Source organism: Anas platyrhynchos, chromosome 4, assembly GCF_047663525.1.
Source record: "Anas platyrhynchos isolate ZD024472 breed Pekin duck chromosome 4, IASCAAS_PekinDuck_T2T, whole genome shotgun sequence".
NCBI lineage: Eukaryota > Metazoa > Chordata > Aves > Anseriformes > Anatidae > Anas > Anas platyrhynchos.
This window is the reverse complement of record NC_092590.1, coordinates 17969543-17984581: the sequence shown is the minus strand read 5'-3', so window position 1 is coordinate 17984581 and position 15039 is coordinate 17969543. Positions and strand designations below refer to the sequence as shown.

At 38.0% G+C, this 15039-nt stretch overlaps 1 protein-coding gene across 2 annotated transcripts in view; it reads left to right on the top strand.

Moving 5' to 3' along the window:
* UBA6 (ubiquitin like modifier activating enzyme 6) overlaps positions 1–15039 on the top strand; it is a 31510-nt gene that overhangs the window by 12093 nt on the left and 4378 nt on the right. For both annotated transcript variants that reach the window (XM_038178214.2, XM_038178213.2), the window contains 20 exons: positions 127–189; positions 1207–1283; positions 1923–1989; positions 2242–2385; positions 3040–3107; positions 3361–3439; positions 4162–4242; positions 4618–4695; positions 5996–6177; positions 6761–6866; positions 7542–7631; positions 7742–7822; positions 8159–8287; positions 9216–9267; positions 9373–9436; positions 9719–9788; positions 10986–11057; positions 12248–12365; positions 13355–13548; positions 14768–14895. In XM_038178214.2, coding sequence (XP_038034142.1) covers positions 127–189; positions 1207–1283; positions 1923–1989; positions 2242–2385; positions 3040–3107; positions 3361–3439; positions 4162–4242; positions 4618–4695; positions 5996–6177; positions 6761–6866; positions 7542–7631; positions 7742–7822; positions 8159–8287; positions 9216–9267; positions 9373–9436; positions 9719–9788; positions 10986–11057; positions 12248–12365; positions 13355–13548; positions 14768–14895 — 1943 coding nt within the window. The remainder of the gene's footprint in view (positions 1–126; positions 190–1206; positions 1284–1922; positions 1990–2241; positions 2386–3039; positions 3108–3360; positions 3440–4161; positions 4243–4617; positions 4696–5995; positions 6178–6760; positions 6867–7541; positions 7632–7741; positions 7823–8158; positions 8288–9215; positions 9268–9372; positions 9437–9718; positions 9789–10985; positions 11058–12247; positions 12366–13354; positions 13549–14767; positions 14896–15039) is intronic.

The window sequence follows — 15039 nt, the reverse complement described above, 5'->3', positions numbered from 1 at the left end:
TCTGGGTATTAGTAATGAAGGCAGTAATAGAAATGCTAGTGAAAAAGGATATTCAGTTCTTAGTCTCTTCAGGAAGAGCAGTGACCCTTTCAGTAACTGTTATTTTCATGCATTCTTTTTTTCCAGGAACGGTTGGAGAAGCAGCTAACAAATCCATTATGCCTAGTTGCAGACTTTAGCAAGCCTGAGGTAATTAATATATGGGAATATTTTAACTGTAAAACAAAGAGTGCAATCTGAAGCTTTATATGTACAACAACATACATTTTTAACTCTTCTGCAGTAGTTAAAACGAGAACTTAAATTATGAAATGAGAGTAGGGTATCAGTTTGTGTGGTCACACAGAATGTACGTTACGGTTTAGATCCCTGTAGAAATTTGTTACCCACTTGTCCGTAAATCTGCTGTTTAAAGTCTTGGGTTTTCATAACTATTTAATGCGTGGGAGTATTAATTTTGCAAGAGAGAATGATTTTTCTTTATCAATGATCTTTGGTTGATTAAAAAAATACGCTGGAAGTCAAGACAATTTAAAAAAATACTCATAGGTTGGTAGGAAACTGCAGTTAAGTGTGAGAATATATTTTTTCATTGAAAAAAAAGTTTCAAAAGTATTTAAAATCCAAAAGAAAGCTACCCATATTTGCCTTTAACACAATTTTATTGAAGTGTTATTCATATTCAAGGAATGTAAGTCCTTGTTAGTCCACGTTAAAATCTTACACTAAAAAAAGTTTGATCTAGTGGGGTTTTTTTTGTTTGTTTGTTTGTCTAATAATGTAAGATCTAGCTTGTCTGTTCAGATTTTCTACTGTTGACCATTACTGTTGGGCTTTGATATTGAGGTTTGGCAGAATGCAGTACATTCTAATGTCTATTTAAAAGAAGATTACATTGTTTTCCAATTTCAGTGCTAAATTCTTTTGGTGGAATCTTTAGTTGAACTTGGTCGAAGTGGGTGCTGAATGTGCGTGAAGGGTATTTATTGCGTTACTCCTGAGCAATATTTATTGAACCCATTTTGTGAGATTGGTAGCAGAAGATACCTCAAGTTGGCTTTTTAATGCTACTCAAAAACTTTTTTGGATCTGTACGGTTAAGAGACAATGAAGTGAAAATGTAGCAGAACTGTTCAAATAAACAGTTGCTTTTGTCTCCTCCAGTTTGAGTATGTAACTCATCAACGTGTATTCTTGTCTTAACAGGCACCTTTGCAGATCCATGTTGCCATGCTTGCCTTGAACCACTTCCAGGAGAACTTTGGTCGCATGCCAAACATTGGGTAATGCAGCAGTCTCGTGTTTGCTAAGTCTTGAATCAGATCTCTCCTCTGGCTTGATGTGCAGCAGCATTCCTTATCTGTCTAGTACTTAAGAGATGACATAGAAAGGGAAAGCTGAAATCTAGATGCAAAATGGTACCTGTCTGGGTTTTTAACAAGGTGTTTCCGGTGTAGCAATAGCACTTTCTGGGCCTAGGTAGACAGAAAATCCAGCTGCTTCCTTCTGAAAGCAGTCCTGCTCTGTTCCAGTTTTTTCACATTTAAATGTTAAACTGGAAAAGTTGTTTCGGTGATTCCTGAGTTATCCTGCAGCGTATGGATTCAAATATCTGAAGGCTTTGTTTTTGTCCATAACTTTTTGCAGTTGAAGCTCTTTATGTGCATAATTTTGACGCAAATTAGACAAAGCTACTTAAAAAGTGTAAGTCTCAGCAGCTGACTTGCATATGGACTTCTACATTGAGACTCTTATTCTTGAGCCAACCTTGACATTTAAACTGCTTTTTAATGATCAATATTAAAGCCGATACAAATTTCCAAACTCTTCCTACTGTAGCAAATGGCTCATTCTCCATTGATTATGTTTTTAGGACTCTAGAATGTTTAAGTGATCATTATTGTTTCTACCCTGGTGTCTAGATGCCTTCAAGATGCTGAGGAAATGCTGAAAATAGCCATGTCTGTAAGCAAAACACTGGAAAACAAAGTGAGTAACAAATCAGTGTCATTGTGAGTAATTTCTAATGCACTCATTTAGTTGCCTAAAGGTTGTGCTTTGGTTTTTGGCCCTTCTTCTTTGTATCCAGCTATGGATTTGCTGACTTTATGAAGGCCGCACAAGGTGATAGAGTGAAGTAATTTCTTTTGCTATAGATCAAAAAATAGTCTATGGTGCTGTAAAGTGCTGGCTTGCTCAGTTGATGGGATAAATCTGTTGTTATCATGTCCTATTTTTCAGCCTCAGGTAAATGAAGATGTAGTGAAGTGGCTGTCCAGAACGGCTCAGGGATTTCTAGCTCCTCTGGCTGCAGCAGTGGGTGGTGTTGCTAGTCAGGAAGTCCTGAAAGCAGTAACAGGAAAATTTTCTCCATTACAGCAATGGGTAAGGCTTTTTTGCTTCTTTAGCTTTATTTGACAGTGATGTAATCAATGTATGGTTGTGTGTGAATGCTGTATGATCAAAGAAGCTTGAACAACCTTCTAACAGGAGAAAAAAAAGGATTTGAGACTGAATTTAGGGGAAAAAAAAAGTTTGCTTTTTTAATACAGTAAAAGTGCAGCAGTTTTAACCAAAACTTTTATATTTGGGATTCAGACATCCTATTGTTTTTTCTATAAGCAAGGCAAGTGTTGGCCTGTCAGTGCAGGGCTGCAAAGGTGTGTTATGGTCCAGAAGCCTGCTGAAGCTGCTGTACTTTCAGGACCCACAGGACAAGAGTTAGAATAAAGTTAGATTAAAAATGTCACAGTCCAATTTAGAGAATCACAGTCCTCTGGTTGAAGTTATCACAAGTCAAAAGGTTGTGCCTCAGATTTTGGTGAGCTTTCCTCTGTGTCCAGGCACGTTTTTCCTGTCCCCTAAAATTGTTCAGTGAACTGTAATGAACCGAATGCTGTATAGTCTTATATTGACAATAAAAGTTCTGGACTTACATATTTCTCGACTCTGTTGTGCATAGAAAATACTTACTTTATTTTTTTACGCTAAATGTGATTTTCTTTCAGTTTTTAATTTATTTTTACTTGTTTTTTACAGTTGTACATAGATATGCTAGACATTGTTACACCTCTGGAAAAGATGGGCTCTGAAGAGTTTCTTCCACGGTAAATATAAACACAATCTACTGTTTTATGTACTTTTCATATCTGAGTCTCAATCAGGAGTTCAGTGCAGCCTTCTGGAGGAGGACAGGTTTAGGTTTAAGAATGTGTGTCCTATTTGAGCGTGGGAGGAATAGGGATTTTCAGGGGCTTAGTCTGGTTTTCTTAATTTGCATCAAAGTGCAGTTTGGCAACGATATTAGCATGATAAATGTCAGCTTGATACTCTCCTGTTTTTTTTCCTGCCCCTCTGTAGGGGAGATAGGTATGATGCCTTGAGGGCTTGTATTGGAGACCCTTTATGCCAGAAGCTGCATAATTTGAATGTTTTTTTGGTGAGTATGACTGAAACTGTTAGGCTTCTTGCAAATACTCTGCTAGTACAACTAATGCCACTTGTCTCAACGATTTTAAAAAATAGTAGTAAATAATAAAAAATAATAAATTAGGCCTGATTACGTGTGTCACTGCGTATTGGCATAGACATCCATATTATAGGTAAGTCCTAAGCTGCGTGGTACATGGTGCCCTGTGCAGGGCTTGACTTTTGGAGCTAGCTTTATATTTAGGAATCCAGTTGGATCTTGAAAATCTCTAGGGACAAAGGTTGTACGCCTCTAGACAACCAGTTCCAATGCCTGTTTAGTCTTACAGAATAAAATGTTTGCCTATGCCAAGACAGAACCTTCTCTGTCTCAATTTTTGATCATTATTTCTCATCCTTCCGCTGTGCACCTCCATGAAGAACTTGGCTTTGCCTTGGCAGTAACCTCTTAGGAATCAGAATCCTGCTGTTAGGTCCACCTTAAACTTTCGCTCCTCCATCTTGAGGAAGTATGGATCCACTGTAATCTGAATAGGACAGGTGATCCAGCCCCCTACTTGGACTTGCCCAAGCTTTTCATCACCTTTTATTGTTATTGGAGGGCCCCAAACTGGATGCTGTACTCCAAATGTGGTCTAATGGCTGCTCAGTAAAGGGGAATAATCAATTTCTCAATCTTCCTCAGGGACAGTTTACAGAAGTTTACAGTTCTAAAAATGTCATTTTCTTTAGGTTGGCTGTGGAGCAATAGGCTGTGAAATGCTGAAAAACTTTGCACTTCTTGGTGTTGGTACTGGGCAAGATAAAGGATTGGTAAGTCACGTCCACTTTGGTTTTGAGAAAGTAATGTAGCAAGGAATAGTTCAATACTTAGACTAAATTAAAAGTAGTAAAAAGCCAAAGCCTTTGTTCAGGTTGATCTCTGGGCCTAGAGGCAAATAGTTTTTATATGAAGTGGAAGTAGTATGCAGTTAGAGGCAGAACACTTGGAGTGGAGTTGATATATTTCGATTTTAAAACAAAATTTAATCAACTAGTATGAATATAGGCATAGCTGTTAGCCATAGTGAATGACAAGAGGATTATTTTTTATTTTAACACATTTCTGTACCGGTTTCTTCAAGAATATTGCTTAGTGCTACACTTTATTTATAACTTAAGCTATTGCTTTTGCCCCTTCTGACTTAGGTTACAATTACAGATCCAGACTTGATAGAGAAATCCAACCTGAACAGGCAATTTCTCTTTCGACCTCATCACATTCAGGTATACTTTCTTCAGTAAATTTCCTGGGCTGTTGTGTTTCCCTGTCCTGTGTCCTCACTGAGAGCTCCACTGTGAGTGCATGTACTTCTGTCCAGAGAGGATGTAATGTCTGTAATGATGTTCAGTATCTTTTAAAACAATACCCAGACGATACTGGCATGCTGCTTATCATTGGTATTGGTTGAGTAAACTTGGCAGGTCTGATGTGCGTTTGTACTGGAGTCTTTGACTAATGAAATCTCCCAAATTTGCAAAGAAAGAATCAGATGACAAATGCTGTGTTGTATAAGAAACCACCGTGAACTAACAAGCTAGAAATGCTTTTCTGTACCATTGAAATTCAGGGAGAATAAAATAAAACAGACAGCGCTGGCAGAAGTCTGTTCTCAATAGAGCAACTACTGCTCATGGAGCTTGACCTAAGTGTTAGCTGAATGCTGCAGTCTGTCTTAATTTAGTCTTCATTTAGCAGGTAAATAACTTGGGGGAAAAAAAAAGAAGGTACATTCAGTAAATGGATGGCATGGAAATTGTTAATTCCTTAGAAGCAGAGAGAGTATCCCTGTGCTTGCAAACATGGCACAAAATATTAAAAAGCAGCTCAAATCTTCACAGCAGTGGGAACAAGGGATTTCCCTGCCCAAAACTCAGCAGCTGGATTTTTACCTCCTAGATTTGTTCAACAAATAAGAATAGATTATATTTTGGTTGGATAGATAAATGGAGAGCGACCTCTGCAAGCTTTCAGAAGCCACGCTGTCTTGAGTTCTGGTGTTTTAAGTGGAGATCCCTAGATAATTGAATGTAGCATTTTAAAGTGGCTAGAAGTGTCAAGCAGGTTAAAACCTCTATTCCAGTTTAGCTTTTGAAATTGGTTTTGTGTGGAATACTTTGCAGTAATGTGATTATTCATAGGCCTTTGATGTCTGCGCTGCATAGTCAGAGTTGCAGTAACTGATGGTTTTATCCTCTGACAGTCAGGAACTGCTCCTTTCTTACAGCATTTTGAGAGCATGAGAGGGAGCATGTGCATTTGTTTCAATTACTGGATATATTTATGCTGCACTATTCAAGCACTGTGGTCTCTGACCCACTACTTGAAATAAAACTAAAACCAAAACTAACCTAAGATGTATTTTTGTGAGGGAGGTATATGATTAAAGAGTCACCTTTGTTGTGTATTTTGCATGGTAACATTTCTATCAAAGTGAATTGTTGTCTGATCAGCAAATGAAATCAACACTTGACTCAGATGTTATTTTAATAATGTTGATATACACGTATATATTTGCACTTTCAGAAGCCTAAAAGCTACACTGCAGCAGAAGCAACTCTGAACATCAATCCTTACGTAAAGATTGACTCATATATTAATAAAGTTTGTCCAGCCACTGAGAACACTTACAGTGATGACTTCTACACAAAGCAAGATGTGGTTGTGACTGCTTTGGACAATGTTGAGGCGAGGAGGTACATCGATAGGTAGGTTGTGAAAAGGAAATGAGGGTTGTTTGCATTTTTATTTGAGAATAATTTTATTGTTCTGTTCTTAATCTTCTTGAATTTCATCTTAACTCCAATTTAAGATTGATAACATTTTACTCAGATTTATTCTGCTCCTTGGCAAAGATGCTGGCTGGGAGGAGGAAGAGTTTTAAGCTCATGGTGAAAACCAGCTCTGCTCTCGTGCAAATGCTGCTGTTCACATGGGAGGGAGCCTCTGACTGGCTTCTTGGAAATGAACTGCTGTCAAGGCCTGTTTGAGGGGGATAATAGTGTGGCAGTCTTTAGGTTGAATTATTTATGCGGTGGTGTATGTACTCTAAATGTTTAAGTAGGGATGTTTACATTTAAAAAGAATTCTAGGTTGGCTCAGGTTTATGCTGTCACAGTTGAACTTCAAAGTAGCTCTTCTTATTTAACTTGTTCTTTTCCTGAGTTTGGTTTAAGCTTTCCACTCTTCTTGAAAGGTCCTAGAGTCAGTTTTGCTTATGGTCTGGTAACATCTGTAAGGCAAGTGTAGTGAGTAATCTGTATCCTGATAGTCTGTGTCTTTCCATGTCAGTCGTTGCGTAGCAAACCTGCGTCCTCTTATAGACTCTGGAACTATGGGAACAAAAGGACACACAGAAGTTATTGTGCCTCATCTGACAGAGTCATATAATAGTCACGTAAGTGGTTTAAGACCATTACTTAGCTTCTGTAGCTAGTCCCGTAATAACCTATAAATCTGTGATTGTTTATGTATCTGTCTAAAATAAGTGACCTATTTGAGTTGTTGATGTTCAGTCCTATTAGGAAATAGTTATTTCCTTGGATTCTTTAGAAAAGCTCTCAAGAAATTAAATTTGAGCAGACTCTGTACTAGACATTTGTCTGCCTGTTTCCATAAGGATACATATTAATTCTGATTGAATTGGATACTCAAACTCTTGCATTATCCCTCAATTTAAGTTCCTATGAAACTACCTTTTCAAGGTAGAAATTCACTGTTTGAAGGCACCATGAAATGATGCCGCTTGCCATGTAGCCTCGATGTTGACCATCCTTAGAGTCTTGCTAGAGTCAATGAAGAAAACTCAAGGTTTCTGGCCTTGAGTGAAAGAGCATATTTCACCTTGTGAGCATGTGTGAATATGAACTGCACATCTTGGAAAATCTGGCTGGTAACTTCTGTTGTTTGTGCTTTAGGGCTGAATTTCACTTTCTGGTATCTTTTAGATTAGTCATTATAAACAAATAAACATAAACCAAACTTTGTTCTAAACGTACATAGTGTATAAATTCTTGGTGCTATTATTAGCCATAAGCTTTAATAAGCCCATGTTTATTCTCCTTAAATACAGCGGGATCCACCAGAAGAAGAAATACCTTTTTGTACCTTGAAATCTTTCCCAGCTGCCATTGAACATACGATACAGTGGGCAAGAGATAAGGTAAGGAAATAAGTTTGTAGATTTTTGACACAACTTACTGTGTATTTGGAAAGATACAGGATCTTATCTACTTCTTGTAATATGCCATGTTTGTTCTTCTTGTTTTCTAGTTTGAAAGTTCATTTTCTCACAAGCCTTCGTTGTTTAACAAATTTTGGCAGACCTATCCATCTGCAGAAGAAGTTTTACAGGTAGGAGAAAGTTGCCACATTAAAATCCGGAGTTTGAATTAATGGACTGAATTTGAATTTTTTGAATTAAGTCCATAGAATGGACTTAACAGCTGAATTGTTTTTATTTCTTGTCTGTAATGGCTAACGGTCAGTATAGGACTGGGTGGAAATAAAACTAAGTAGATGAAAGCTTCTGCAGAAAAACACAAGGAAAGGATCACATAAAGGTTAATAGTCACAAAGTGATGTTCTGTTTCCTTTTGCCTGTAACTTACTAAGATCAAACTTACTGTTTGACCATTTTGTGATGAATCTTGTCTGTTTTAATCTTCTTGTTTTTTCTTTTGTATCTAGAGAATAAAATCAGGGGAGAGTTTAGAAGGCTGCTTTCATGTTATTAAAACACTTAGTAGAAGACCCCGAAGTTGGACTCAGTGTGTGGAACTAGCAAGAGTAAAATTTGAAAAATATTTTAGCCATAAGGTAGGTAGCTAAGATGTGGAAATAAGGCAATGCTTGACTGATAGGGATTTTAGAGAACTTATTCCTAATAACTAGTTTTACAAGTCTTTGCATGCACTTCCATCTCTTCTTCATAAATAACAAAATTTACTTGAAAATTTAAAATGCTGCATTCCTTCCTCTTCTTACTTTTTTTAGACTGCTTTATTAACTAATTCCCAATGGCTTTGTTCAGTAGTTTCCATGCAGTTTTGCTTGCATTTTTTCTAACTGACTAGGTATTTTGTTTTTCCAGAGCAGCAGGATTATCAGATGCCTTTTACTAAAGGACAAGAGCTTTTTTTCTTCCACTAAACCTTTTGTTACTTAATTCTTTATATCCATATCCCTGATTTTCTTAAAGCTGTCACAGAAATGTTGGTTAAAATATAAGCCAGTCATTCTGAAAGTCTGATCTACAGTGTTGCTGTGTCTGTGTGTGCGGTGAGGAATTGTGTAGAAAAGAAGTGATCAGGATGTTGTGTGTTAATAAACATATTGCATCCATGTGTATCGAAGCCCTGGTTGTGATGACGGTTGTCACATTACTTTCCCGATTGTGAATTGGTGTGCCAGAATCTTAAAGTGACAACAAGGTGGGGGGGAACTCTTTGCTTGTTGGATGAAGTATCTTGCTTGGACGTGGTACAAGTGAGGTGACATTGTCATCTTCATCCTGTGAATGAATGAGCAAGTCACTCTGCCTGTACGTATTTATGTCTTTAAGCTCTCTCTGTTGATATATGTCTTTAGGTTTTCTTAACTCTTTAAATGACATCAGCTATATGCTGGGGTATCTTAAAAGCTGTATCAAGATTTCATATCGTTGCTAAAAAGAAGGCATGATTTTGTGCAGCTGTGTCAATCTATGTATGATAAATTACTACAGTTATTCTAACTTTTCCTCTAGGCTCTTCAGCTTCTTCATTCATTTCCACTTGATACACGATTAAAAGATGGAAGTAAGTACAGACGCTGTCTTGTGCCTCCTGTGAATTCATGCCATATATCATGCATTGCTGTTCCTGATTCCTTAGGATTTCATCATAAGTCTGTCTTCTTACCAGGTTTGTTCTGGCAGTCACCAAAGAGGCCACCTTTCCCAGTGAAGTTTGAATTTAATGATCCTTTGTAAGTATGGCTCAGCATTTTAATGCATCCTATAAAGCTCACCCCATAGTAGGACATACAAGACAATGGCTTTATAGCAGTACAAGTTAGACCGATGCTTGATAGAAGGGAAGGACTTTTGAGTCCCTCAAAATCTGTCTGTTTTGGACAGCGTGCTCTGAAGGGTAGACGTTACGTTTCTCAATATGTTTTCTCAAGATCTCTTTGAATATGGTTGCAAAACTTCATGTGGACACTGAACAACAACAAGAAAAAATTAAAAAAATATCTCTTCCTCTTCAGGCACTATGGTTTCATTGTGAGCGCAGCAAAACTCTTTGCAACCGTGTACTGTGTTCCCTTCACAGAAAAGGTAATCCATATTGCAATAGTGTCCCCATTTCATAACTTGGATATACACATTCAGTTTTGGTCTTGTCTCTAGTTGCGAGTCCTTTCTGATAACTAAAGATAACTGAAGTGGTTCTTAAAATAATCTATCCATCAGCACTGGCGGTCCAGCAGCTGTTTATATGTATTCTTTTTGATTAAAGTTACTAACCAGGAAAACAAATGACTACTGTATTACGTATTTTCAGTAAGTTCTGAACTCTTAAATCCTTATTTTTGACAGACCTGGTTCCTGTGTAATATAATGACTGAATTGAAAGATCTTTTTAAAGCATTTTTGATCAAGTATCTTAGCTGTCTTGTGAGGTGTTTTATTATTGATAATTACTAGTCACAGCCTCTCTGTTGCTTATCCTTTGTTTTTCTTGTTACCTTTTGTCTTTTCTAATTGAATTTTCCTGCAAGTCACATTTACATCTGCTGAACTAGTTCAAGTATTGTGCCATGAGTAATGCCTTACGTGCAATTGGGAGACCCCAGACATATATGTGGATCCAGGTGCCGTGCAGGGAGACTGACTGATTCTAGGCCAGTCAGACTTGCTGTGCTTTGCAGAGCAAAATTCTAATTAATGCAAAACTACCTTGCCATTTGTGCGGCAGACACCAGGTAAAAGAAATGGCACCTCTTCCCTCATGGTAGATCTACAGAAATCAGACACATGATAACAAGTATTTATGTTGCCTCAGGATGTCTGACGTGACTTTAGTACTCTTTGAACAAAACACAGTTGCAGACATTTTAAAGAACATAAAAATAAAATATACTGTTTGTTTTTTTTTTTAAGCTTGGATGTAGCTTTGATACCTATTTTTACATGAATCCCTGTCAATGTTGATACTATTCTGTATTTCTTGCAAATCTTGCGTTTGTATAGACAAATATGTGTTTGCTTCTGTATAGCAAAGATGCTACTGGAATAATCTTTATTTCACAGACAGATGAATTCTGTTCAGTTTTCTAGTGGTAGGCACTTCATACCACTGTGGGTCTTGTGCACTGTAAACCTGACTTGATGTCCCAGTGAACACCAATGACTATTTGTGGGATTTATTTGGTTTTGGTGTTCTTCGAAATGTTCCTGCATATGCAGTCTCTTGGGGGGGGACTTTTTTCAGTTGCTATGAATTTAAATTATTTTTCTTCAAAACCATAATAGGATTTGTCAGAAGAAACTATTTTGAAGATAATTTCATCTGTGAAGGTACCAGAGTTCAGACCTTCAAACAAAGTAAGTATGACTTCAATTTTAAGGAAAAAATAATCCACACGCGGTGTCACTCATCTGCCACTACTCTGTGCATTAATGCTGATATGAAATAAACATGAATAAAAATGCATTTTTAAGAAACAAGAGAGTGACATACAGGACTGCTTTAACTTGAATAGAGCTAAGGTGTCCATGTACCAGCCACTAAATGCAAGGTGGATTTTTTATGGGGGTTTTGTAAATGACTTGCAGTAGCCTTTTCAATGCATGGGTGTGATCATAAGTCTACAATGTCTTTAAGTTTACACAAGCTTATACCTATATAATTAAAGTAGTAAAATGTCATTCATAAGCAACTTCAAAGCAATCCTTGGTTAGAGTCAATTTATTATTTCTCTCTAAGTAGTATTAAGCAAGTGTCATTACTTTTGTTTATTTCTGAAGTGTTAACTTCAAAACAGCTCAAGTCTTGTTTTACAGTGGGTAGCAGTTGTCATCGCTTAAAAATAACAATATATCCCTGGGTGGTTTCATATTTTCTTGCCCAGTGCTAATGTTTGTGTCGTGAATGCTTGTCTCATGAGACAAAGCTCCTATTGTGACTCAGAATCACAGAATGGTTGATATTAGAAGGGGCCTCTGGAGACTGTACAACCCATCTGCTCAAGCAGGGATAGCCGGAGCAGTTTGTCTGGGACTGTGTCCCATCTGGTTTTGAATCCCTTTGAGGACTGGAGATGCTCTGGGTGACCTGTGCCAGTGTTCAACCATCCTTACAGTTTTGGTTGTGGTTTGGTTTGGTGTATGGTTGGTTTTTTTGTTTGTTTGTTTTTATTTGTTTGTTATTGGTTTTAAGTTTTTTATGGAATTTCCTATGCTTCAGTTTGTTCCCATATCCCCTTGTACTATCATTGGGCACCAATAAAAAGAGTCCAGCTCCTTCTGTCCTTCCCCACTACCAGCTGTTTACACACATTGATAAGATCCTGCTGAGCCTTCTTCAAGCTGCACAGCACCAGCGCTCTCAGCCTGATATGAGAGATGCTCTGGTCCCCTAATGATCTTTGTGGCCCGTGACTGGGCTTGCTCTAGCAAGTCCATGCCTCTCTTGTACCTGGGAGGGTGGACTGCAGGGAACACAGAAAATTTAGTAAGTTTGTGCTGTACAAAGTTCATGTGTTCTATTACTTAAACACTGTACGCACTTGCAGGTTGTACAGACTGATGAAACTGCAAGAAAACCAGATCATATTCCAGTCAGCAGTGAGGATGAAAGAAATGCTATTTTCCAGCTGGAGAAGTTTATACTATCCAATGAAGCTTTGGAAAGTGAGTAGTACAAGCTAGCTTTATAGATGAGTAACGTCTTGCAATTGCACTGCAGCAGCATGACATTCAGGTCTTTGGATAAAAAAGTTCTGTAATTCTACAGGAATTAGACAGCCAATTGCTAAGTCTTTCCAAAGTACAATGCAGGTATTTGGTCCATATTGCTTGACCTTAAAACTTGCAAGAATCTCAGAAATACAGAAGTATAGGGTTCTTTATTATACTCTCACACAAATGCAGCCCTGATAACTGTGAGAAGGTAGCAGGGTATTCCCTCTAAAGAGGGAAGAGGTCCTGACTAGATCCCAGATGGGCTGAAAGTGATTCTGGTATGAGAAACTTGAGAGTTGGTTCTTACGTGAAACATTCTGAAATTATCCTAAATTGTGAAGGCTGTTAGTCTCTATCAGCATCTTCTAGATATGTTAAAATGTAGATGCTTGAATTCTGTTTCTGTTTGGCAACATGAAGTGGTCATTGGGCATGAACTGCTTGCATAGGTTTCTAGCCCATGGACACAGAAGAGAAAGATTACTTTAGCTGTAACCCATCCTATGGAGAATTGACTCAAACCTCTGTCTGCCATGCTACTGAGCTTGTACCCATAAGGTAACAGATAAACAAAGCTTTTACAGGGAATTCTCAGAGTAGAAAAGCTATAACATGGTAGAGGTTAATAAGAAATATCCATAGAACTATCCAAAATCTATTCCTGGTGTTGCAAGGAAAATTGTATTCTAGACCTCTTGATATTTCTTTAGTTACTCGCTTCTAACAACAGTCAGCATCAGCATTAATATTGATAGGGAAGTTTTTCCTTCTAGCACGGAAAAGAAAGTTTTAAGTATGGCACCGCGCTTCAGAACATTAAAAAAATAAATAAATAAAAATGTATTTGTTAAGGTTCTATTTCCCTGTAACTTATGTTTAGGACACCTTCTGTTTTCTAACAATTTCTGTTTTTTTTTCTTTTTTTTTCCTACGAGTAGGTGACTTGCAAATGAAGCCCATTTCTTTTGAAAAAGATGACGATAGTAATGGGCATATAGATTTCATAACAGCAGCATCAAACTTACGAGCCAAGATGTACAACATCGAACCGGCAGATCGGTTCAAAACAAAGCGCATTGCTGGAAAGATTATTCCTGCAATTGCAACAGCTACTGCTGCGGTTTCAGGGCTGGTAAGTATGCTTTTAAAATTCTGAAAATGCATGTTTTTTTTCTCTGTTCCTTGCCTAAAACCACGAACGTTTGGATATTCATTAATGCCATCCAGACAGAGCCTCATCTAAGAAATGTTTTTCTTATTTTCTTTATCTAAGATCACAAAGTATTCATTCTATAATGATAATTATCAGTCTAATATGTCATAAATACTTTCATTTCAAACTTAAATCCTGCTGTTGTTTAACCTGGCAGGCAGCTAAACACTGCACAGGTGTTCATTCACTCCCCCATAGAGGGATGGGGCAGTGAATTGGGGAAAAAGGTGAAACTCTTGGGTTAAGATGAGGGCAGTTTAATAAGAAAAAAAAAACAATCCACAAAACAAGTTATACATAAGGCAATTACTCACCACCTGCAAATCGATGTCCAGCCAGTCTCCAAACAATGGGAGGCACCTGGCCAACCTCCCCAGCTTTTATTGCTGAGCATGACATCACGTGGTATGAAATATCCCTTTGGCCAGTCTGGGTCAGCTGTCCAGGTTGTGTCCCTCCCAGCTTCTGGTGCACCCCCAGCCCTCCTCTTTGGCAGGATGGTGTGAGACATTGAACAGTCCTTGACTTAGTGTAAGCACTGCTCAGCAACAACGGAAAACATCAGTGTGTTATCAGCATTACTTTCCTCCTAAATCCAAAACATGGCACCATACCAGCTACTATGAAGAAAATTGACTCTACCCCAGCTGAAACCAGGACATATTCTTCTATTCGCTTGTGTGCAAGTATGAAAGGTCACTCGTGGTTTCAGCTGTGGTAAGCCCTCAGTACTTTTATTTCTGGTTTGCTGACCAGAAAGAGGAGTTGAAGATAAGCGTTTTGGTTTGTTTTTTGCTGTTATTATTACCGTCAGAGTGGCAGTGTCAAGAGTGGAAATGATCTATTCAGTATTAGTTCTCATCCACGTACCTCAACAGAACTGCAAGCCTTGTGGGGGGTGTCTTGAATTGAAGAATTTTATAAGAGTCCTGAGTTAGGAAGAGTCTTGAACATTTTAAATATCTGCAGCAGCAGCAGAAGAATTTATTTCTCTGGTATGTTTGGGTTGCGTTTAACGTGATTTACTTTGTGGATTGCTCAAAGGGTGATCTCCTCAGCAACTTATCCTACAGTTGTGTGGCCTCCTAATTAAATGAATGTGGGTCTTATGGAAGCAAGTGATTCTGATGTATTGCAGGTTGCACTGGAACTCATCAAAGTTGTGGGTGGTTACCCAGCTGATGCATACAAGAACTGTTTTCTCAACTTAGCCATTCCCATAATGGTCTTTACAGAAACTGTTGAAGTAAGAAGAACTGAAATCAGGTAGGAAGGGTGATGGTGGACGGATGATGGTAGAAGGGCGGTATTCTGGAAACCTGATGTCTCTCACTTAGAAGTTGGTGAGACGTTACACATGTGAGATTTGTACTTACTAAACGTAGGTAATCAGATTGTATAGCGGAAGTG